The sequence below is a fragment of the Mustelus asterias genome, chromosome 21 (assembly GCF_964213995.1).
Source record: "Mustelus asterias chromosome 21, sMusAst1.hap1.1, whole genome shotgun sequence".
Taxonomy (NCBI): domain Eukaryota; kingdom Metazoa; phylum Chordata; class Chondrichthyes; order Carcharhiniformes; family Triakidae; genus Mustelus; species Mustelus asterias.
Genome location: NC_135821.1, coordinates 64,753,445 through 64,778,301, shown reverse-complemented (window position 1 = coordinate 64,778,301; position 24,857 = coordinate 64,753,445). Strand labels below are relative to the sequence as shown.

The following is a 24,857-nucleotide window of genomic DNA, read 5'->3' as shown; positions in this document are numbered from 1 at the left end:
AGGTGTGGGAGAGAGAGGTGAATCTGAATGTAAGAGAGCCATGAGTGTGTGTGAGAGTGAAATGAATTTGTGTGTGAGGAGAGAGGAAGGTGAGTGTGTGCGTGTGTGAGGGAGAGAGAGGTGCATGTATCCGATATGAGAAGCAACTTTCTAGCATCTCCCATTAAAAATGACAATGGGTTAGACTTCAGTAATTTTTAAATAAGAGAACTCTTTATTATACCAGATTATCCACTCCTAAAGTGGATACTACTTCCAGGGGTTCATGTTAAGGGGCCATGGGTAGCTTGGCCAGGGGTTAATGTGACAGGGTAATGTAGTTGGCAAATGCATTTGTGGCTGTGTGCCTGTTCCTAATTCCTAATATGTGTATAGATATAGCTAGAAAAGCCACATTTACATTTGACTTCTGTGTTTGCAACTATTTTGTGGCTAAAAAGGGGCATTAACATTAGGAGAAGCCTTGGGGTTCCCGATGCTCTTGGGAGGTCACTTGGGGTTCCATGGCTCAAAGTTTGGAAAACCCTGCTCCATGGTCTCATCTCATTCTATTTGCAACCTATCCCAACCTTACAAACTCTCAGCAGCCTACAATAACAGAAGAGGCAGTACCCATATCCAGCATAATTTGGTGCATGATAGTCAGGGTCAGTTTGGGCCCTGGATTCTAACTCTGGAATGAGTGCAATAAGATAAATAAGTGGGAGGTAAAGGCTTCAGACAGCAGCACCTGAACTCACCTTTTTTCTTCCGTCTGTTACGTAATCGCACCTGAAAAAAGCACAACACGGTTATTTAACATTTGAAAACGATTACACCAACCACAGTTACAATATATTGGCAAGCAGGAAATAAAGCCACAGGGTGCTCCACTGGCTCTCCAGTGCTCTCAAGCATCCAAGGCAATCAGAATTCCCTCCTACCCCAGGCTTGGATGTGCACACCAGAAAGAGTGATTCAATTACAGGGGTATCAACACAGTGAGATATGGGTCAGTTAATCACAAGGAAGCAGTTGAATTAACAGTTTTAAGGTCATTAATTTTTAAAAAAATGATATATAGCCAGGGAGGAGCACGAACAGAATATCCACAAGCAGTGATGTTTGCTGCCCACCATGACATCATAATTGGGATGCTTGGCATTAACTCTCTGAACTTTAGCCCAGCCACTACCTTAATTTCACACAAGAACTGAACAACTTCTCCCAGACTTACACTGAAGTGCTTGGCACCTGTCTCAGACCAGGAAGCTGGCATCTGTCCACAATCCTGAGATTGAATTTTTGGTAACTGACTCTTGTTTCACATCAAGAACCCTCATGGGAATTAATGCAAGGAGTCAGAGGAGGGAAATCAAAGACAAAAACAAAAGACAGTAAGGGGAATGGATGCGGTGTTTTTGGATTTCCAAAAGGCGTTTGATAAGGTGCCCCATAAAAGGCTACTGAAGAAGATTAGGGCACACGGAGTTGGGGGTAGTGTGTTAAAGTGGATTGGGGACTGGCTATCCGACAGGAAGCAAAGAGTCGGAATAAATGGGTGTTTTTCCGGTTGGAGGAAGGTAACTAGTGGCGTGCCGCAGGGATCGGTACTCGGGCCGCAACTATTTACCATTTATATAGATGATCTGGAGGAGGGGACGGAGTGTAGGGTAACGAAGTTTGCAGACGACACAAAGATAAGTGGAAAAGTGAATCGTGTGGAGGACGGAGAAGATCTGCAGAGAGATTTGGACAGGCTGAGTGAGTGGGCGAGGATATGGCAAATGGAGTATAACGTTGAGAAATGCGAGGTTATACACTTTGGAGGAAATAATAACAAATGGGATTACTATCTCAATGGAAACAAATTAAAACATGCTACCGTGCAAAGGGACCTGGGGGTCCTTGTGCATGAGACGCAAAAGCCCAGTCTGCAGGTACAACAGGTGATCAAGAAGGCAAATGGGATGTTGGCCTATATTGCGAAGGGGATAGAATATAAAAGCAGGGATGTCTTGATGCACCTGTACAGGGCATTGGTGAGGCCGCAGCTGGAATACTGTGTGCAGTATTGGTCCCCTTATATGAGGAAGGATATATTGGCATTGGAGGGAGTGCAGAGAAGGTTCACCAGGTTGATACCGGAGATGAGGGGTTTGGATTATGAGGAGAGGCTGAGGAGATTGGGTTTGTACTCGTTGGAGTTTAGAAGGATGAGGGGGGATCTTATGGAGACTTATAAGATAATGTGGGGGCTGGATAGGGTGGAGGCGGAGAGATTCTTTCCACTTAGTAAGGAAGTTAAAACTAGAGGACACAGCCTCAAAATAAAGGGGGGTCGGTTTAAGACAGAGTTGAGGAGGAACTTCTTCTCCCAGAGGGTGGTGAATCTCTGGAATTCTCTGCCCACTGAGGTGCTGGAGGCTACCTCGCTGAATATGTTTAAAGCGCGGATGGATGGATTCCTGATCGGTAAGGGAATTAAGGGTTATGGGGATCAGGCGGGTAAGTGGTACTGATCCACGTCAGATCAGCCATGATCTTATTGAATGGCGGGGCAGGCTCGAGGGGCTAGATGGCCTACTCCTGCTCCTATTTCTTATGTTCTTATGTTCTTAATAAGAAAAATGATAGGCAGAAAAATCAAGGGCCAGAATCAAACAGGGCCACAGTGAAAAAGAGTAGGATTGAGACAAGTAACGTTAAAAAGTCAAGCCCTCAAGGCTTTCTGCCTACACGCGTGGAGTATTTGTAATAAAGTGGATGAATTAATCGTGCAAATAGATGTAAACATGTATGAAATGGTTTGGATGGCTGCAGTGTTACCAAGGATGGGAACCAAACATCCAGGGATATTCAGTATTTAGGAAGGACAGACAAAAAGGAAAAGGCAGTGGAGCTGCATTTCTGGTTCAAGAGGAAATTAATCCAATAGTGAGGAAAGATATTTGCTCTGACATTGTGGAATTTGTATGCTAGAGCTGAGAAACACCAAGGGGCAGAAAATGTTAGTGGGGGTTGTATATGGACCCCCAAACTGTAGAGGTGATGTTGGGAATGGCATTAAACAGGAAATTAGAGACGCTTATGATAAAAGAACATTTAAAATTATGGATGACTTTAATCTGCATATTGATTGAGCAAATCAAATTGGTCATAATACCGTAGAGGATGAATTCCTCGAGTGTGTAATGGATCGTTTCCTGAACCAATAATTTGAACAGCCAACTAGAAAACAGGCCGTCCTAGACTGGATGTTATGTAATGAGAAAATAATAATTGGCAGTCTAGTTGTGCGAGGCCCCTTGGGGATGAGCGACTAAAATATGATAGAATTCTTCATCAAGATGGAGAATAATGTAGTTGATTCTGAGGACGCTATGATGGTATGAGGTGCAAGTTGGCTATGATGGACCGGGAAATTTTACTTATAGGGATGATGATGGATAGACAATGGCAAACAATCAAAGAGCAAATGATTAAACTGCAACAATTGTTCATTCATGTCTGGTGCAAAAGTAGAACAGGAAAGGTGGCCGAATCATGGCTTACAAGGGAAATTAGAGATAGTACTAGATCCAAGGAAGAGGCATACTAATTGGCCAGAAAAAACAACTGACTTTAGGATTAGGAGCAGTTTAGAATTCAGCAAAGGAGGACCTAGGGATTGATCAAGAAGGTGAAAATAGAGTATGAGATGAAGCTTGCGGGGAACATAAAAATTGATTAAAAGTTTCTATAGGTACAAGAAGAGAAAAGGATAGTCAGAAACAGGGGAATTTATAATGGGGAACATAGAAATGGCTAACCAACTAAATACATACTTTGGTTCAGTCTTCACAAGGGAGAACATAAATAATATACCAGGGGACACAGGATTTAGTGAGAGGGAGGAACTGTAGGAAATCAGTATTAGTAGAGAAATGATGTTGGGAAAATTGATGGGATTGAAGACAGATAAATCCCCAGGGCCTGATAATCTACATCCCAGAGTACTTAAGGAAGTGACCCTAGAAATACTGGATGAATTGATGGTCATCTTCCCAGATTCTATGGAGTCTGGAACAGTTCCTACAGATTAGAGGGAAGCTAATATAAACTCACTATTTAAAAAGGGAGTTAGAGCGGAAACAGAATTGTAGACCAGTCAGCCTGATGTCAGTAGTGAGGAAAATACTAGAGTCCATTATCAAAGATTTTAAAGCAGAGAACTTGGAAAACTGTAGTATAATTGGACAGTCAGCATGGATTCACGAAAATGAAATCATGCTTGGCAAATCTACTGGAATTCTTCAAGAATGTAACTAATAGAGTTGATAAGGGGATCCAGTGGATGTGGTATATTTGGACTTTCAGAAGGCTTTCAGCAAAGTCCCACATAAAAGATAAGCAGGTAAAATTAAAGCACATGGGATTAGGGGTACTGTACTGAGATGGATAGAAAATTGGTTGGCAGACAGGAAACAAAGAGTAGGAATAAGTGGTTCTTTGTCCAAATGGTAGGCAGTGACTAGTGATGTACTGCAGAGATCAATGTTAGGTCCCCAGCTATTCACAATATACATGAATGATTTAGATGAGGGAACTAAATGTAATAGCTCTAATTTTGCAGATGACACATAGCTGGGTGGGAGGATGAGCTGTGAGGAGGATGCAGAGATCCTTCAGTGTGATTTGGACAAGCTGAGTGGACAAATGCATGGCAGATACAGTATAATGTGGATAAATGTGAGGTTATTCACTTTGGTAGCAAAAACAGGAAGGCAGATTATTACCTGAATGACTACAAATTGAGAGAGGAAATTGTGCAATGAGATCTGGGTGTCCTCGTACACCAGTCGCTGAAGGTAAGTATGATGGTGTAACAGGCGGTATATGTTGGCCTTCATAGCGAGAGGATTCAAGTACAGGAACAGGAATATTTTGCTGCAATTATACAGGGCCTTAATGAGGAATATTGTGTGCTGTTTTGGTCTCCTTCTCTGAGGGAGGACGTTCTTGCTATAGAGGAAGTGTAGCAAAGGTTCACCAGACTGATTTCTGGGACAGCAAGACTGACGTACGAGGAAAGATTGAGTTGGTCAGGATTGTATTCGCTGGAGTTCAGATGAGTGAGCGGGGATCTCATAGAAACCCGTACAATTCTAGCAGGATTAGACAGGGTAGATGCAGGAAGAACGTTCCTGATGATGGTGGAGTCCAGAACCAAGGGTCCAAAACCCCTCGAGTCCAGAATTAGTGGCAGATTCCAGAACCAGGATACATGATAAACCTTTTAGGACTGAGATGAGGAGAAATTTCTTCACCCAAAGAGTAGTAAGCCTGTGGAATTCGCTCCCACAGAAAGCAGTTGAGGTCAAAACATTGTATGTTTTCAATTGACTGGAACTTATGCAATTTGAACTGAGACAGAGCAAACTGCTTAAAATGCAAGGTCACATTCCAAGTTGGAGGTAAGAAACAAACAAATCACTCAAGGGAGTGTGAAAAGAGAGACATTTCCTATCATCCAGACACTCCATGCATTTAAATCAATTATGCACAGGAATGGACAGACAAACACAAACCACTGCATAAAACTGTAGCTATATCTTTTCACCTTTTTAAAAAAAAACAGAACCCTAATTTCCCTTAAGTCTCACACGCTTGTGCCTGCTAATGACTGCATGAGGACCGAATGCTTGATTATCAGATTTAATGATGAATAAATTTGCTCTTTGCTCACAGCTTAAATAGTTAAAAACATTCTGATTCAGGAAAGGGCACATGCTCGTGAAAAAGAAACCTAAACCTTTGTTGTGACCAACCAAGGAAATTGAATAGAGGGGAGCCAATTCACCCCATCTTACCTGGTCACAGCAGTATTATATAAGAAACAGGAGCACGAGTAGACCTGCTATTCAATACAATTGTGGTTCATCTTTGACCTCAAATTCACTTTCCCTTTTGTTGCTCTTGTCCTTCCAGGTGGTGGCGATCACAGGTTTGGAGGTGTTTTAAAGTAGTCTTGGTGAGTTCCTGCACTGCATTTTGCACAGGATACACACTGTAGCCAAGTTTTGCCAGAGATGAAGGGAGCAGATACTTAAGTGGGTGCCAATCAAGTAGCCTGCTTTGTTCTGAGTAGCATCAAGCCATTTGAGTGCTATTGGAGCTGCACAGATCCAGGCAAGTGGAGCGTAATCCTGACTTGTGCCTTTTTAGGTGGTAGAAAGACTTTGGAAAAACAGCAGCTGAGTCATTTGCTGAGGAATACCCAGCTTCTGAACATTCTCTTAAAGTCACAGTATTTATGTGGCTGCCTAGTTAACTTTCTGGATGTTGGATGTGGAGGATTCAACAATTATAATGCTATTTAACGTCAAGAGGACACAGACAGATTCTCACTTGTGGGAGATGATCATTGCCTGACACTGATGAATGCTATTTGCCACTTATCAGCCCAAGCCTGGACACTGTCCAGGTCCTGCCACATCTGGATATAGACTATTTTGTTATCTGAGAAATTGTGACTGGAACTGAACATTGCAATCATCAGTGAACATCTGCTGACCTGGAAATGTTTATTGTTGACACTAGGTTATAGCAGTGTTGCCGTTAACACTTCTTTGAACAAAGGGCTTAAAAGTGTACAAATCTCATGGTAAACATTGATACAACACAACACTTGGTCCTCACCTCTCTCTCATCATCTGCTAATGATGATTTTGATGTTCCCTCATGGTCAGAATCATTTTTCATTCTATCTTCAACATTATGAGGCTCACTTATTCTTGGAGATTGGGGAGTTAGTGTTTCATCACTGACTAACTCCTCTCCGTTGCATGAGGTCACAGTGTTCTCTTCAGACATCTGACTCATTACTTGCATGCACTCATCTGCAAAAACAAAATACACTCATTCCTAACAAATACTGGGATAGCAACACAATGAATTACATAACACAGAAAGACATTCTGCCAATAATGCACTGCATTATTGTAGAATATATAATGGAATGAGGTCTTGTGGTGCAATGTCCCTGCCTCTGAATCTGAACTTCTGGGTTCAAGCCCAGTCTAGGACTTGACGACCAAGGGAGGTATGTTTACAACACACCAAACACAGAGTGTTAACTTGTAATTCCTTCCAACATATGCCAATGGTAGGTGCCAACAGCATGGGGTAGTTGCTCCAGCTGGGTAGATTCTGGACCTGCCCCCTTGCCCTACCCATGGTTTTAGTCAGAGAACTAAAGAAAATGATATATTGGAACGTACAACGCATTACAGATTACTTGCTGAATACAGCGTATAATGGCAGTGCACTATTCACTTCATTATTGAGGTTGAGTTGCCATTATTATCATTAGTCAAATAGTGTAATACTATATATATATAGCACAACCTGGGTTCATTAAAGATTAATCACTGTTGATGGGAAAATTTGCTTGTACATTTCACGTAATCATCCATTGTTGGCTCCAAATTAGAATAAAACAGTAGGCTTTTAAAAAAAAAAATCATTTGTAGTGTGATATTTGAAATGCAAAGATTGTGCATTTAAATGAAAAATGTACTCCTCTGTGTAGTGTATGCAGGCATAGGGTATATTTTCACCAACACCCGAATGCTCATCTGGTGGGGTAGATCGCATGTCTTTATGGAATCTACCTGGTTTTCATTGCACTAAATCTGATGGATTCTGTAAAGGAGATGTGACCTATCCTTCCAGATTAACCATTTAGATGCTGAAGATGAAATCTACTCCACAGATCGATACGTACTACACCAATACTGAGTGCACAAATTAGGTAAGCAAGCAACTGTTTTGTCTTGTGTAGTAAGGAGGCATTGCAAATAAAAGGGTGAGAAGTGATAGTAATGAAAGTTAATTAAGGCTGGTTTCAGGTCTGCTCAATCTCAAGCTGCATCTGTTCAAGTATAACACCAATGAGTCTTAGCAAAACTGAGGTCATTACAATTTAAGGGAAATCCTCCAAGCGATTGAATTCCAACCTGGCACAGAGTAAGATGGTTGGGCTTATCGGAGGTCAACCATTGCAATCTGGGGCAACACAGCAGGATTTCCTCATGGAGGAACTGAGTGAAGTGGGCAGACACAGTTGAAATTTAAGAAAAAGAAATATGAAGTGATTTTTGGAAAAAAGAATTAGGAGTGGCCACATAAACTAAATTGTAAAATTTTAAAAATGGTGCAGATGAAAGCCTGGGGATTCAAATACACAAATCTTTGAAGGTGGCAGAACAACTTAATAAAGCTGTTAAAAATGCACATAGATCCTTAGCTTTGTGAGTAGAGCCCAAAAGCAAGAAAACAACCCCTCATGGTTTGCTTGTCATGTTCCCCGAATGGTGAGATCCCACCCACTTCTGGGTTAGTACCAGTGGTGGGATGAGGCCCTCAGTGGGTATTAATCAGCTGCTTAAGGCCTTCAATTGGCATTGGGGTGGGAAAGCAATCCAGGGACTTCCCATCACGGACTTAATTCAGGTGGAGACTGGAAGTGGTGATGCCCCTGCTTGCCACCCTCACACCAAATTAAATTCCCCCCACCACCAAATTCGCCAGTGGGGATGGCCGAGGATTCTGGCCACAATGGGAATTGTTCAAAATTATGAGGGGCTTTGATATAGAGAGAAACTGTTTACACTCATGGAGAGTGAATAACCATAGGACAGAAATTTCAGATAATTAGAAAAGGGAAGCCAGGGCGGGGAAAAGATTTTTATTTAGACTGAGCTGTTATGAATTGCCTGAAAGGCTGGTGAAAGCAGATACAGTAGTAACTGTCAAAAGGGAATTGGATACATGCTTGAAAAGGAGAAATATGCAGGGTTATGAGGAAGGGCAGTTGAGTAAGAGTAATTATATGGTTCTTTCAAAAAGCCAGCATAGGAACCAAAAATCAAATTGCCTCCTGCTGTATTACATTATTTTATAGATCTCCAATTCCATAACTGTCTTTGACCCACTTATCTTCACTTGCTTCATTGATGGTTTTCCTTCCACCCTCAGGTCAAAACTGAGGCCGTTCACCCAGGATTTTACAATATTCTGTTCCATTGACAACTCCTCCAAAAATGAGGCGGCCGATGCCAGTTTACAGCAGAACCTGAATAACATCCATGGTTGGACTGACAAGTGGCAGATAACATTTGCACTACACAAGTACCAAATAATGAACATCTCAAGAAACAAAGGTCTATCCACCTTCCCTTGACATTAAAAGTAAATATTCTGAGTGGGTTGTTGAGAAGGGGGTGGTGAGGCGCCAGGGCATCAACATTGACTAGAAGCTTCATTGGACCAGCTACATCAACAGTTTGGTTAAATGAGCAGGATAGAGGCATGATTCACTACATGATGCCACAATTTCACCATCTACAAAGCTCAAGTCAGAAATGTGATGGAATACTAACCATTCAGTTGCAACAACATTAATAAAATTCAACACTATCTAGGACGGAACAGTTCCTTTGATCAATAATTGAAAATCAGGACTGAGGATGGGTGATCTGCTCTGCCACATTACTATTCGGCAGGTGCTCAAGTATAAAAATTACCACCCTCAACTCTCAAGAGTCAATCTTTGATTATTTTCCACTTTTTCCAGAACTTCAAATGGTCAGGCCTTTTCAAATTGCTACTGGCTGCTTCTGATATTTGCCTTGCTCGTTGAATTACTAAAGTAACTGACTCAAAAAGAACTGTCTTTTTAAAATGCTGGAAATGAGTTACTGAGCTATTCCCAACTTTGAACTACCAAAATCAAAAAGAAACCCTCGCCTATAAACAGAACCAGCCAAGCAATACTACTTATGCTTTAATGATACCTCTCAGTACTGTAACTAATGAAACTTGCAAAATTGTATCAGAAAAAGCTGATTACAAAAAGTACAGCACAAACTGACTAGCAAATTCCACATGCATGATGAATGTGTTTAAATAAGACAGTTACCACTAACACAAAGAGGAATATTGGGGTACAGTTTGTTTTATAAACAATTGAGAAATTGTGGCCAAAATGCTCTCAAAATTGTGCTGGTATAGTTCAAGTTTTCAATTAAACCGATTTGCATAATCATTAGCTTACGGTCTTCACTGAGCTGGCAAAATTGGATAATTCAACAGAAACTTAAAAAAAAAAATTCCATTAAAAAGTATTGCTTAATGCATTTAAGAACAGCAACCTGGTGCAATTTTACTAATACAATTGAAAATGGGTTTATCATCAAACTCAATCTTTTTAATAAGAAAGTTATCCTCCACCTGCAAGACCACACCTACCCAAAAAGATCCAAGCTACATCCTATTCAGTGAACCAAATACTCAGTAGCACTGGTTGCACTGAAGGCTACCATAGGCAATTCCTGGAGGATTGTCCAGTCACTTTTTTGCACACCAACAGTTACAGAAGTATGAAACAGTAACCAGCTGACTTTAGCCATCATATGCTTTGCAACTCAGAATCTAATTTGAAACCATGCTGGTGAGTAAAGCAGAATGGAGCACATACATCAGCAGGTCACTGTAAAAGTTGCTTTGTTCACTGAATGTATGTTTCTCCTTACCCTCAGTGCTGGAATGTTGTGCTAGCTGCACATGATTTCCGTCTTCTTCATCAGCCACAAGTCCAGTTTCAGAGTAGGATTCAGATAGCATCAACTGATCCTTTTCCTCACAGCCTGCATTGGATTTAAGCGTGTCACAGTAAAGTTGTGTACCCTGCTGCAGCCCCATCTTCTCTTTCTGAGAAAGCCTGAATAAAAAAAGAGGAAACAGTCTTTGAAGCTTCTAGTTTTAATTTGAGAGCATTAGTTGTGTGATTGTTCTCTGCAATTTTTTGAACATCAAGAAACAAATAAGAATGGCTTACCAGAGATGAAGGGGCATGACTGACTGAAGGAGATCAAGTGAAAGTCAGGATCATACTCACCATGAGAACATAGTGAGAATTAAGGCCACAATATAGAATCAATGAAACAGAGTGCTATAAACACAATCTGGGGAGATTGAAAGGCCTTTAACAGTTGGGCCTGATTTTTTTGGATGGTAGGGTTTCGCTTCCTCCCATCCAAAGAGTTAGCAAACACATCCCCACCAACTCAGTGTCCTGCAGCCACTTCTCGCTTAAATGAGCATCAACTGGCTGCAGGTGGGACTTCAACCCCCTCATTTGGGAGGAAGTCCCGCCTTAGAGAAGCCAGTCAGATTGCAGGTATCTCCAATCCCTGCAGTGACAAGAGCTGTGGTGAACTGAAGAGGAACTAAAGGAAGGTGCCTGAACCGAAGTCTCGGGACCGGAGGACATGGTAAGTTTAAGGGGTCCTTAGAGAGTGGGGAAGGTCTGGGGGTGATTGGGGTATCGCTGGAGAGAGAGTGTGTGTGCAAGGGAAGGGCAGGTGTCCACAGTCAGGAAGGGATTTCTGAGGGGAGCGCCAACACCTCTTCCCACCTGAGATCTAAGCCCATTGTTTTTCAAGTGGCCCCCCTATGCCCAGGTAAATCCTCTTGCCAGTCTAAAAATTAAGGCTGGGCAGGAAATGGCCCTTAAGTGCTCCATAATCCAGAAGACTGTAATAGAGCTCCAAGGAATTAAGTGGGGTTGTAATGGTTGATAAGTGACCCATGGGCTCCACATTAACTCCCTAGTTTGTGACTGGAAGGTGGCTATTGCAGCTCATTCACCTTTCTATTCGATGTTTCTGCAGACACAAGCATGAGTGCTTGCTTCATGGATGCGGTAGACAATGTTGTGTTCATCCTGGCAATCAGGCAACCAAGGAGGAGAAGAATGGCCTGTCACCGCCAAGCTGGGCAAAGAGAAGAGCCTCCCCTTGATGAATACAGGCCAGTAGGGCCCTCTCAAGACCTAGAAGCTGAGGCTGACAGAACCATTGAGCGGTGGCATCAGACAAGAGCACTGGTATAATACAGATAAACAAGGGATGGTTCTTTAGATGCCTTTGCATGTCGAGGGATGTGGTGACACACAACTGCTACATTCTCTGGGAGGGGTTGACACCACAGGAAATGGGAGGTCATCCATTGTCAGTGACTCTAAAAGTGATTGCTGCTCAGAACCTGTTCGTGAGTGGCTCAATCCAGGGTTCCACTGATGACCTCAGTGGAATTTCTCAAGCATCTGCTCAACAATGCTTTTGAGAGGTTATTGGCGCCCTATTCAGCCAGGCGCAAAATTATGAAGCCAGCTAAGCTGCCATTGCAATGGGATTTGTAGTTATGCCCAGATTCCCAAAGGTTCAGGGAGCCATGGACTGCACTCATGTGGCTTTTAGAGCTCCCTGGCAGCAGCAACTATAATTCATCAACAGGAAAGGGTTCCACTTTCTCAATGTGCAACTGGTCGCAACCAGCAGAAGCAGATTATGCGGGCTTGTGCAAGATACCCTGGAAATTCCCATGGCTCCTACATCATGAGTCACTCACTAGTGCCACAAATCTTCAAGGGTTCAATGCGCATTCATGGGTGGCTCCTTGGTGAGAAGGGCTACCAAAAAAGACATGGTTGATTATGTCTTTTAAACGGTGTGGCCGAATGGCCAACAGCAACATCGGGAATAGTTAAGAGCTGCAATCAAGCATGTGGGAATTTTCGTCAAGTTGAATTAAATACTGATGTAGGTCAGAGAAGGCTGAAGCAAGTCATTGTGACCTGTCCTAGGAGATGAAACCTGACACTTCCTTTGTTGACCAAATAATGATGGTTGCTTGGACACTCGCCAGACATCCCAGCACCATTTATTCCAGCTTTATTCTATACATGGTGAGGCTACGTGACTTGCATGCAATTTGGTATAATCATTTGGGAGTTGTTTATGAGTAACTCCACTGCCTATAATCAAACACTGTGATCAGTTTCTGCTGGTATCATTGGTTGAGTGCCAGAGAACATGCTGGAAGAATGTGCAAAATTTAGAATAAAAGAGGTACTTCAGAGTTCTTTTCCTCAGTGAAAACTTGAGAATCCCATTCATGATGTGTGCCCTGAAGATCATCTTCCAAGAAGAACCACGAGGAAGATTCATACCCAAAGACAGACCTGGCCAGTTCACTCAAGTGGGTAGTGTTTGTTTTCAGTCAAAAGTTTAAAGTTAAAAGGGTTAAAAGTTTAAAGTTTATTGATTAGTGTCATAAGTACACTTACATTAACACTGCAATGAAGTTACTGTGAAAATCCCTTAGTCACCACACTCCGGCACCTGTTCGGGTACATGGAGGGAGAATTTAGCATGGGCAATGCACCTGACCAGCATGTCTTTCCTACTGTGGGAAGAAACCAGAGCACCCAGAAGGAAACCCACGCAGACACGGGGAGAACATGCAGATTCCACACAGACAGTGACCCAAGCCGGGAATCGAACCCGGGTTCCGAGCACTGTGAGGCAGCAGTGCTAACCACTGTACCACCATGCCATGCTGAGTTAGAGTTAAAGTTAAATGAGTTAAAGTTAAGGTTGAAGTTAAATGAATTAAGTTGAGTGAATTAAAGTAAGTGTTGCAACTAATGTAGATTTACGTTGAGCATTGGTACCTGAAATGTTAAATAAAGAGAAAGGTTTTGTTTAAGCAAAATCTGAGTCGACTCTCTGTTTTTTGTTGGTCACACAAGGAAAAAATATCTGGGGAAAAGGTTTAAGTATTCCAGTCGGATAACAGCGGCCAGAAAATGTCTTAACAGATGTGTAATGCTGCTCATTCTGCGACACACTCATCGAGCAGACCATTAGCATCTTGAGATAGATTTTCGATGTCTGGACAGGTCAGGTGATGCTCTTCAGTACTCTCCCGAGAGGATTTTTAAATTCATGAATGGGATGTAGGCCAGCATTTATTGTCCATCTCTAATTGGCCTCGAGATGATGGTGGTGAACTGCCTTCCAGAACCGCTGCAGTCCATGTGCTATAGATACATCCACAGTGCTATTAGAGGAGTTCCAGGATTTTGACCCAGCGAAAATGAAGGAACGCAATATATTTCCAAGTCAAAATGGTGTGTAACTTGGAGGTGAACTTCCAGGTGGTGGTGTTCCCATGTATGAATTTCCCTTGTCTTTCTAGGTTGTACCATTGAGGGTTTGGAAAGTACTGTCTAAGAAACCTTGGTGAGATCCTGGAGTGCATCTTTTAGATGATACACACTGCTGCCACTGCTCATCAATGGTGGAGGAATGAAAGTTTGTGGATGTGGCCTGTTATGGGATAATAACTGCAATAGGGCGTTTTGTGAGCAGATTTGAGATGGTGCAGTCTCTTCAAGCATCTCATCAACATTTCATTGCCTGTGGCAGCCTTCAAGAGGCAGCAGCAGCATTGCAATCCTCAATGCTCTTATGGCAGAATGTCTGCAATCTGGCAAGGAGCCTCAAGGAGGACAATCATCACTCAATAGTTTTCACCTTCATGTGCGAGGTTGATTTTGAATCCATAAAAGCAATTGTGTAAGACAAGTGTTCAGGCCTCATCATCATAGACCCCAGCATTAAATATAGCTTCAGGACACAACCATAGAATCCCTACAGTGTACAAAGAGGCCATTCAGCTCATCAAGATCTGCACTGAATCTCTGAAAAAGCATTCCATCCAGGCCCACCCTTTCACCCTAATCCCTTAAACCCATACATGTACCATGGCTAATTCACCCAACATGTCTTTGGACACCAAGGCCGGAATTTTACCACTTTAGTCTAAGTGCCGGGCGGGCATGGAACTGGGCGAATTCCAGATCCGTTTTTAGGTCTCCCCATATGCACTCTGGCTGCAAAATTTTGAGCAAGACTGTTGCTCGCTGCAGAAGACGGTGGGCAGGGCTTATCATGGCCGAAAGCCTGCAGGAGGTAGTGCGTATGTGCAGACCTCTGATGCTGCACATGCACAGTAGAAGGGGTCTGACAGACAAAGGCAGGCTACCTCAAGAAACCCGCCCCCCCCCTCCCCCACCCCGCAACGCTGGGGCCCTCGGCCTGATATGCAGCCCGTCACCCAGACCGATCATGGACCCCTTCCCTCCCCCAGCAATTGCAGTCCCGCAGCCTCACCCCAGCAATCGCGGCTCCACTGCCCTCCCCCCACACCAATCGCTGAAGAGTTGCAGCGGGCACACCCTCCCCCATTAGCCCTGCCTCCCCCAATGTCCCTGGCATTGGACCCACCTGCTGGCACTGTCCGATGGGCATTGCAGACATGCTAGGCTGGCAGTGGCAAGATGCCAAGGCGGCACTGCCACCCTGACACTGCCCAAGAGGCACCACCACCTTGCCCATGGCCTCCATGGGGGGGGTCTTAATGGCCTCTGGTTCCATCGGCGAGGTCAACACAACTGCTCCCCGTTCATGTGGAGCATGTCTATTCCTCGCCGGAGAGAACCTCTCCCGGTGAAGCCATAAAGGCAGGTGAGCCCGGACGATTGAGCACCGGGCTTGCTAATCAGGTGTAAAACAGCATTTCCATAATTTTAAATAAATTATTCAACCGTGCCCATTTTGGGCAAGAGGCAGACCACATTGGAAATTCTGGGGTCCGTAAAATGGTGCTAGTGGTGAAAACTGGCATCGATCACACTACTCGCTTTACATCCCACTTTATGACTGTGTTGCACCTGTTTTCGGGCACGACGCGGTCGTAAAATACCACCTTAAGAGGCAATTTGGCATGGCCAATCTATCTAACCTGCACATCTTTGGACTGTGGGACGCACCTGGATGAAACCCATGCAGTCATGGGGAGAATGTGCAAACTCCATACAGACAATCATCCAAGGCCAGAACTGAACCTAGGTCCCTGGCACTGTGAGACAGCAGTGCTAACCACTGTGCCACTGTACAGCCCTATATCTCATTTGTGACTCTCAGAAATGGATGAGAGATTGCACTTCAGCTCATATTTCAGTGGACTGTGAAAGCTTCAGGAGCATCATATCTGATATCTGTCAAGTACTCATGACCATGTCTCTATCTGAAGTCTCCCAATTTCCCATGCTGCCTAGCCATGGCATTTGTGGGCCTGGAAATGCTGACATTCTGTCTAGGCCTTAAGGATCAAAATCGTTGATAATAAAGGGCACATATCGGATCTATTGGAGTCTCGCTCTGATCCCATTTGAGACCTCCACATTTTCATTCCGACACATGACAAGTCTGACATATGCACATGGAAACTGGCACACTGATATGATTGTAAGCTGTGCATTACCATGTTAATTGACTATTTCAGAACTGGCAGAGGGTTAATGTGACTAGATGCTAGCCAGACCTTCTGGCCCATATTGCATCCACCCATGTCCAAGTCAGGCATCTGAGATCTCTGCACACAATTCCTAGGTTGCAGTTTCAGCCATCTAGCAGGAATCGCAAGACTCAACATGAGTGAGGTTCATAGCTCTAAGTTATGGAAGTGGGAAGATGGAGACTAATATTGGGGTAGTGTTTGGATATACATGTGGACATGAGATAATGCTGCAGGCAGATAGAAGCGCATAAGAACTCTGAGTTTGGGTTCACATGTAAAGCGCACTCAAGGTTTATGGAAAGTACATGGGTGCCAATGAAAGCTGCACTGACTCCATGCGCATTGCCATTCAATCCTGTAAGATCCACACTTAGCACCTACAATGTGGAAGCATCAGGGACTAAAGCAGCCTCCAGCTTCTAAACTCACGAGGCAACAATATATGAACCTGTGAAGCAGGTCTCAGAAATGCGTTGGTCAACCACAACTTATAGTCAAATGCTTCACTCATGTGGGTACTGCGCAGAGAATGGTCAGGTAGTGTAATGAGATGGTTCTAGACACCATAGAGCTGAGGCAGATGATGGGACATCTGGGAGGAGACAGGGGCCATCTGTGACACTTCACTGATCACAGAGATTATTAGGTAGACGAGACATGCACAATATGAGAAGCAGAATGAGCCAAAATCTATTTACGTTTGGGCAAATTATATACAAATTGTAAACACCTAATATTAGGAGCACCTTTGTGCTCCTAATATTGCTTAATTTTCCATCCCCTACTGCTACATCTTGGTGCATCCTCAACATCTGCAGCACTGCCATGCCTTGTTGTTTGTGATGACCTTGGCAGGTGTCCTAGCCTGTTTTGAGTCTCCTGCTGTGGTGCAAGTGCATCCTTCTTCTCTGTGGATCTACAGCTGATGGCATCACAGGCAGAAGGAATTGGGATCAGCTGGACAATCTCGGAGTCACCTGGGTGGATGGCTCGGGATGTCCAGCTGATGGCCCTCCTCCCTAGGAGTGTCCTGCCTGACTCTTTGACTAGTAGGAGCATCTGGAATGAGATTGAGTTCCCTGTCCTTCTCATGCCTGGCCACTGATGGATCCCACCTATGCCTAGAGTGCAGGTTCTGGCTCAATGTCCTGGACAAAGGTCTCCATGACAGTCACCATCCAGAGTGTTGACCTCTGTGTGTTGGCACGTCAATGTAACATCATACGGAATGCAGATGGACCCCGGGTGACAGCATCTGACAACACTGCCTGATGTTTCCACATGTGTCATGGCAGCTCCAACATCTGTGTTAGAGCCAAGTCCACAGGCTGGTTGTCTGACTCAGACTCTCCAGGAGCTTGGCCTCCAGCAGTCCTCCACATGCCAGTAACCTTGGATGTTCCTGCCTCTGCCTGCTGTGCTCACCTGAGCCTGGTCTACAACTAGGTTCTACTGAGGTGTGTGTCTCCATGCTGCTGGGGAGTGTGGGTGAATGCTGTGACGAAGTTGCATCCAGTGTGTCCTCAGGATCCTCATCTGAGGTGGTGTGGAGGCTGGGGCTGATGGACTGGCTGATGCTGGGCCTCTTCTTTTTCCTGCTGGTGCCTGCCAACGAGAGAAGAGATAATTAGTGATTGGCTGCACAGTCAACAACATTACAAAACAGTCACACTTTTGTCAGGTGACCAGTGAGCTGTTGGTTGGTCCTCACTGGCTTCAGAGATGTCGGTCTCACCCTCAGCACAAGCACAGTCCTTGTCCTGGTTCTCACCGGCCAGCTCTGCCACACGCTCTTCACTTTGTGCAAGGGCCCTTAGCTCAGGCATCCCGCCTTCAGTCTGGGGTCTCTCCCTTTTGCTGTGGGTGAGCTTTTGCACAAAGAAAAATGGACAGACTATGAGGAGGATGGGTGCCAAGACAGATGATAAGGGTATCTGCCTTCTGTGTTTGTTGAGTGCACCAGTGTAAAGTGCTGAGGACTTGAGTTGCACAGGACATGATAAGAGATGAAAGTGTAAATGTGTGTGTGTACGAGAGAGGCAGTGGTAATGTCCCTTGTGCTGGTAGAGTGCGATATCCCTCTGGATTATAACTCTGAATAATGCCCGATGGGCTGGTGTGAGCTTTGAGAAGGCTGACTTACCCTGGTGGAGTGGATGAGATCATTCATCCTGCACTGGATGGTGGTCCTCTTTCGAGCAGCATTGACACCGACTGTGCTGGTGATCTGCTCCCAAGCTGGCACAGTAAGTTGGTGGACTTCCTCTGATAAAAGGATGTCCAGGCGTACCTCCATAGCATCCAGAAGTGCCCCCGGCACATTGTCGCTGAACTTGGGGGCAGTAGGCTTCTTTCCTTTCAGGGCCATCACTTACCACAACCAGCCCGCTGCAGATGTGCAAGAGTGCAGTTTAAATATGGTGCCCAGAATGAGTGACAGCAGAGCAGACGAATCCCAACCTGGCCCTCCACAAAATACGTCTTTCATATTCATGCATATGCGATGAGCTGAAAAGTGGATGATGTCGCATGGAAACCCACTGAGCTACTTTTCCTGTCTGCCACAGTCTCCAGAGTGGAAAATTCCACCCTACCTTGTTATTCACTTACATTTTGTTGAGAGACATAGTGCCAGTTAAGTAAGTTAAGTTTACTTATTCGTCACAAGTAGGCTTACATTAACACTGCAATGAAGTAACTGTGAAAATCCCCTAGTTGCCACACTCCGGCACCTGTTCGGGGACACTGAGGGAGAATTTAGTATGGGCAATGCACCTAATCAGCAGGTCTTTTGGACTGTGGGAGGAAACCGGAGCACCCGAAGGAAACCCACCCAGCCTTGGGGAGAACATGCAGACTCTGTACAAACAGTGATCCAAGCCAGGAATTGAACTCGTGTCCCTGGCGCTGTGAGGCAGCAGTGCTAAATACTATGCCACTGTGCTGCCCTTAAAGAGTGGCTCAGAAATGCAAGACCATGAATGTGGCATGTATTTGCACCTGCAGTTCTCCACACATACAGAGCTGTTTCAATCATTGTGGATAGTTGCAAGTGAAGGCTTGTCCCTGCCCCACAGGTTGTGGAAAAAAAATATTTTAATGGGACCTTGTTGCATGAAAACTAATATAACCCTGCACCACAGTAGCATTATTTTACTGAGGAACAAGGAGAAGGAACAGCACTGACTTACCCACTTAACCAAAATCCTACAGTAGGATAGGTTGTTTGTAATCCATGTTCAAAACACCCTCTGTATAAAATATTTGATATCTTTGTCAGGGAAGTAAGCAAATTAAAAATCTGGGATTTGGCCCACCTGGTGTAGATGAGAAACAAAGGGCATTCACTCAAACAGAACATAAAACTAGAGATCTGGCTCATGTACATGGGGATTGCTGAAGGTGAAAGTCATACTGAACTTCAGGCCCAGGTTTTCTTGTCAGCAGCTCACAATTTTACTACTGCATCTAGCAGAATGCTCATATCAATCAAACCAAGAGCTGTACTAGATAGAGACTTGATCTAACAACTCATTCGGAATTAACCAATTTAAAAATGTACAGGATTACAAAGATCACTATTATACATCTGTCCAGCCTGAGTTGAAAGACAGCCAATACTAAGAAAAGCAAAATGGATTGTTAATTTGTCAATGGCTTCAATACTAAGCTCTGCAATACTAACAAGCCTGGATCACAAACCAGCCTGGTCATCTGAGAACTGAACCAGGGTTACTTTTGCAGGAATCAAATGAGGTACAATTTCCCCAGAGAAGAAAGTAATTAAATTGAAACTAACTTGACAGATTTCTCAGAGAATACACTCAGGTCTGGCCACGATGCTGCATCTTCTGATATGCTTCCCACTTCCTACAAGAGAAAGCAAACAATGGAGGTACAAGAACATGAAAAAGTCAAAGATGGTAATTTTGACTTTAAATGATTATATAAAATGAGTGACAATGAAAGTCAACAGAAATGAAGATCAAGAGAGGTTTCTAATAGGTGCTGAGACACTTTGCATGTTTTACAGATATTCCAAAGTCACCATTACTCTGAAGGATGAGAAGAGGCCATTTTTTCAATGAAACTCATGTCTCCAGTATTCCAATTCTTCCAGCCTGACACCAGCTGTTTTTCTAGTATTCCTAAAATCTGTGGCTCAGCTTCCTGCTCAGCCAGACTATTGCAGACATTTTTCATTCCGTCAGTGAAGGAGTTCCCTCAGGTATGTGATTTAAATGTCTTATTTGTTCATTATCTTAGCTCTGGCTCTAGATTACTTTTAAAAAGACCTTTCCCCTTCTTCATCCCATTAAATGTAAAATCATCTTTGTTGCTCTCCTTTGTACTGCCCCCAGCACTTTCATATTCCTCTTTTACAGTGGTAGAGGGGGAAGGTAATGAAGCTACCACTAAATAATGTTGAAGATACAAATTGTAGACAACTTTCTAGGTGGTGTTCCAAATAGGATCAGACAATGCTTTGAACAGATCCTCTTAGTAGAACATCTTTTAAATCATCTCGACATTGAGAGTGATGACTTCACTATTACTCAAGGTCCTATTCTATGTCTACCTGCATTAATTCTGTTTCACCAATGAAAAGGACATCTCAAAACTACTATTTTTACTACCCCTTTTGGTCAACCATCATTTTGTCCCAACAAGAATGTTAATATGGTAGGATGGGTTGTTTGTATTCAACATAAATGCACCAATTCAGTGGAGGGTCAAAGGACACATTGTTTTTCAGCCTGGTTGCACTTCCTCCTTGTCATCTGGCACTCTCGTCAGAACTGACTGAGCCAAGACTGGGAGCATGGACAATGGGCAACTTCAAGAGAATTCCTTCATTTATCAAGTAATAGCCAAGTGATACTATCAATAATCTCATAACAGGTTTGAGGGGCTGATTGACTTATTCCCTTTTCTAAGAGGGAGGAAGAGTTTTTCACAAGTGGGTTTGTGAGTTCTTGGGGGATTAAAAACACTGAAGTTGATAACACATCAGGAAGTCGGTTTCAACGACTGGCTTCCATATTTAACTGCAGTGCATTTGTTTTTGTGCAAACCACTCCCAAGGGGGAGGTGGCTTGTGAATTTTAATATTAACATTGCTCATTTAGAAATCGCCAGTGAAAAGAGAGAAGACAAGACACAACAGTAATTGACACAGCTGAAGAAATGAAAAGCAAAAATTTCCCCCAGATAATGAAATCTCACAGCTGTTTTCTTGCCTAATTGCATAAAAGGTTTTTACTCATAGTATTTGCTCGAACAGGCTATTTCACTACTTTATAGGTTACTTATTCATTAGTTTATAATGGGGCATCTTGTGAAAATACAGATACATTAATTACTGAATTATCATTGCCTACTCTATTTACCTTCTCAAAAAATTCAATGAAGCAAAATTTTCCCTTTTGAAAGCCACACATTATAATTCTCATTTCTAGATGTTCTTCTGTTCTCTTCTTTTGTAAGGATTCCATTATTTTGCATATCACCAATGTTAAGCTGACTTGGTCTATAATTCTATGGACATGTCCTGTCCCCCTTCCTAAATATAGGAATTACATTAATTATCTGCCATCCTCTAGCATGACACCTTTTTCTAACAAATTATTAAATATGAATAGTAATGCCTCCACTGTCTCTTCCATGGATTATTTTAAAACACGGATGTAATCCATCCAGACCAGGGGAGCTTTATCCTCTATGAGTTTGTTTAGTTTATTCAACATGTCCCTTTTTAAAAATTTGAAGTGCACTTATCAAATTATTCATCTTCATCATTCATTGTCATGCCTATCTGTTCTATCTCCCTTGTAAATACTGAAGTAAAATAATTATTTAATATTTCTACCATTTCTTTATCATTACCTGTGGTATTATAGAACATAGAAAAGCTACAGCAAAAACAGGCCCTTTGGCCCACAAGTTGCGCCGAACATGTCCCTACCTATTAGGCTTACCTATAACCCTCTATCTTACTAACTTCCATGAACTTATACAAAAATCTCTTAAAAGACCCTATTGAATCCGCCTCCACCACCACTACCGGCAGCTGATTCCACGCACCCACCACCCTCTGAGTGAAAAACTTACCCCTAACATCTCCTCTGTACCTACTCCCCAGCACCCTAAACCTGTGATCTCTTGTGGCAACCATTTCAGCCCTGGGTAAAAGCCTCTGAGAATCCACTCTTATCAACACCTCTCAACATCTTATACACCTCTATCAGGTCACCTCTCATCCTTCGCCTCTCCAAGGAGAAAAGACCTAGCTCTCTCAACCTATCCTCATAAGGCATGCCACCTAATCCAGGCAACATCCTTGTAAATCTCCTCTGCACCCTTTCTATGGCTTCCACATCCTTTCTGTAATGAGGCGACCAGAACTGGGCACAGTACTCCAGGTGGGGTCTGACCAGGGTTCTATACAGCTGCAGCATTATCTCCCGATTTCTAAACTCAATGCCTCTATTGATGAAGGCCAGTATTCCATACGCCTTCTTAACCACAGCCTCTACCTGCGACGCTGCTTTGAGCGTCCTATGAACCCGGACCCAAGATCCTTCTGATCTTCCACACTGCCTTAATATTATATTCTTTCATCCTATTCGACCTGCCAAAATGAACCACCACACACTTATCTGGGTTGAAGTCCATCTGCCACTTCTCCGCCCAGTCTTGCATCTTATCTATGTCTCGTTGCAACTGCTGACATCCCTCTACACTATCCACAACACCTCCAACCTTTGTGTCATCAGCAAACTTGCCAACCCATCCTTCCACTTCCTCATCCAGGTCATTTATAAAAATCACAAAGAGCAAGGGTCCAGGAACAGATCCCTGGGGCACTCCACTGGTGACCGACCTCCATGCTGAAAAAGACCCATCTACAACCACTCTTTGCCTTCTGTGGGCAAGCTAATTCTGAATCCACAAAGCAATGTCCCCTTGTATCCCATGCCCCTTCACTTTCTCAATAAGCCTTGCATGGGGCACCTTATCAAACGCCTTGCTGAAATCCATATAAACTACATCTACTGCTCTTCCCTCGTCTATGTGTCTAGTTACATCTTCAAAAAATTCAATTAGGCTCGTAAGGCATGATCTGCCTTGGACAAAGCCGTGCTGGCTATTTCTGATCATACTATTCCTCTCCAGATGTTCATAAATCCTGCCTCTCAGGATCTTCTCCATCAACTTACCAACCACTGAGGTTAGACTCACTGGTCTATAATTTCCTGGGCTATCTCTTCTCCCTTTCTTGAATAACGGAACCACATCTGCAATCCTCCAATCCTCCGGAACTTCTCCCATCTCCATTGATGACGCAAAGATCATCGCCAGAGGCTCAGCAATCTCTTCCCTCGCCTCCCACAGTAACCTGGGGTACATCCCATCCGGTCCCGGTGATTTATCTAACTTGATGCTTTTCAAAAGCTCCAACACATCCTCTTTCCTAATATCCACGTGCTCAATCCTCTCAGTCCACTGCAAGTCTGCACTGCAACTACCAAGATCCTTTTCCACTGTGAATACTGAAGTAAAGTATTCATTGAGTACCTCTGCTATTTCTACCGGTTCTATACAGACTTTCCCACCGTCACATTTGATAGGTCCTACTCCTTCACATCTTATCCTCTTGCTCTTAACATACTTGTAGAATGCCTTGGGGTTTTCCTTTATCCTGTCTGCCAAGGCCTTCTCATGACCCCTTTTGGCTTTTCTAATTTCCCTCTTAAGTTCCTTCCTACTAGTCGTATACTCTTCTAGATTTCTAATATTACCGAGCTCCCTGAACCTTTTGTAGACTTTTCTTTTCTTCTTGACTAAATTCGTTACAGCTTTCGTGCACCATGGTTCCTGTAACCTACCATAACTCCTCTGTCTCATTGGAATGTTGCTGTGCAGAGCTCCAGACAAATTTTCCTTGAAAATTTGCCACATTTCTTCTGTACATTTCCCTGAGAAAACCTCCTTCCAATTTATGCCTCTAATTTCCTGGCTAATAGCCTCATAATTGCCCTTACTCCAAATAAACACTTTCCTAGCTTGACTGATCCTATCTCTCTCCAATGCTAATGTAAAGGAGATAGAGTTATGATCACTATCCCCAAAATGCTCTCCCACTGAGAGATCTGACACCTGCCCAGGTTCATTTCCCAATACCAAATCAAGTACAGCCTCTCCTCTTGTAGGCTTATCCACATACTGTGTCAGGAAGCCCTCCTGAACACACCTAACAAACTCCTCCCCATCTAAACCCCTTACCCTAGGGATATTCCAATCGATATTTGGGAAATTAAAATCTCCCATCACGACCACTCTGTTATTATCACATCTCTCCAGCATCTGCTTCCTAATCTGCTCCTCCACATCCCTGCTACTATTGGGCGGCCTATAGAAAACACCCAGTAAAGTTATTGACCCCTTCCTGTTGCGAACCCCCACCCACAGAGATTCCGTAGACAATCCTTCTGTGGCATCCATCTTTTCTACAGCCGTGACACTATCCCTGATCAAGAATGCCACTCCCCCACCTCTTTTGCCTCCTTCCCTGTCCTTCCTGAAACATCTGAAACCCGGCACTTGAAGTATCCAGTCCTGTC

At 43.6% G+C, this 24,857-nt stretch overlaps 1 protein-coding gene across 2 annotated transcripts in view; it reads right to left on the bottom strand.

Moving 5' to 3' along the window:
* Positions 1-24,857, bottom strand: part of LOC144509343 (connector enhancer of kinase suppressor of ras 1-like) — a 120,062-nt gene that overhangs the window by 34,800 nt on the left and 60,405 nt on the right. For both annotated transcript variants that reach the window (XM_078238035.1, XM_078238036.1), the window contains 4 exons: positions 20,033-20,103; positions 10,557-10,744; positions 6,661-6,860; positions 741-771 (listed from right to left, as the gene is read on the bottom strand). In XM_078238035.1, the coding sequence (XP_078094161.1) occupies positions 741-771; positions 6,661-6,860; positions 10,557-10,744; positions 20,033-20,103 (490 nt within the window). The remainder of the gene's footprint in view (positions 1-740; positions 772-6,660; positions 6,861-10,556; positions 10,745-20,032; positions 20,104-24,857) is intronic.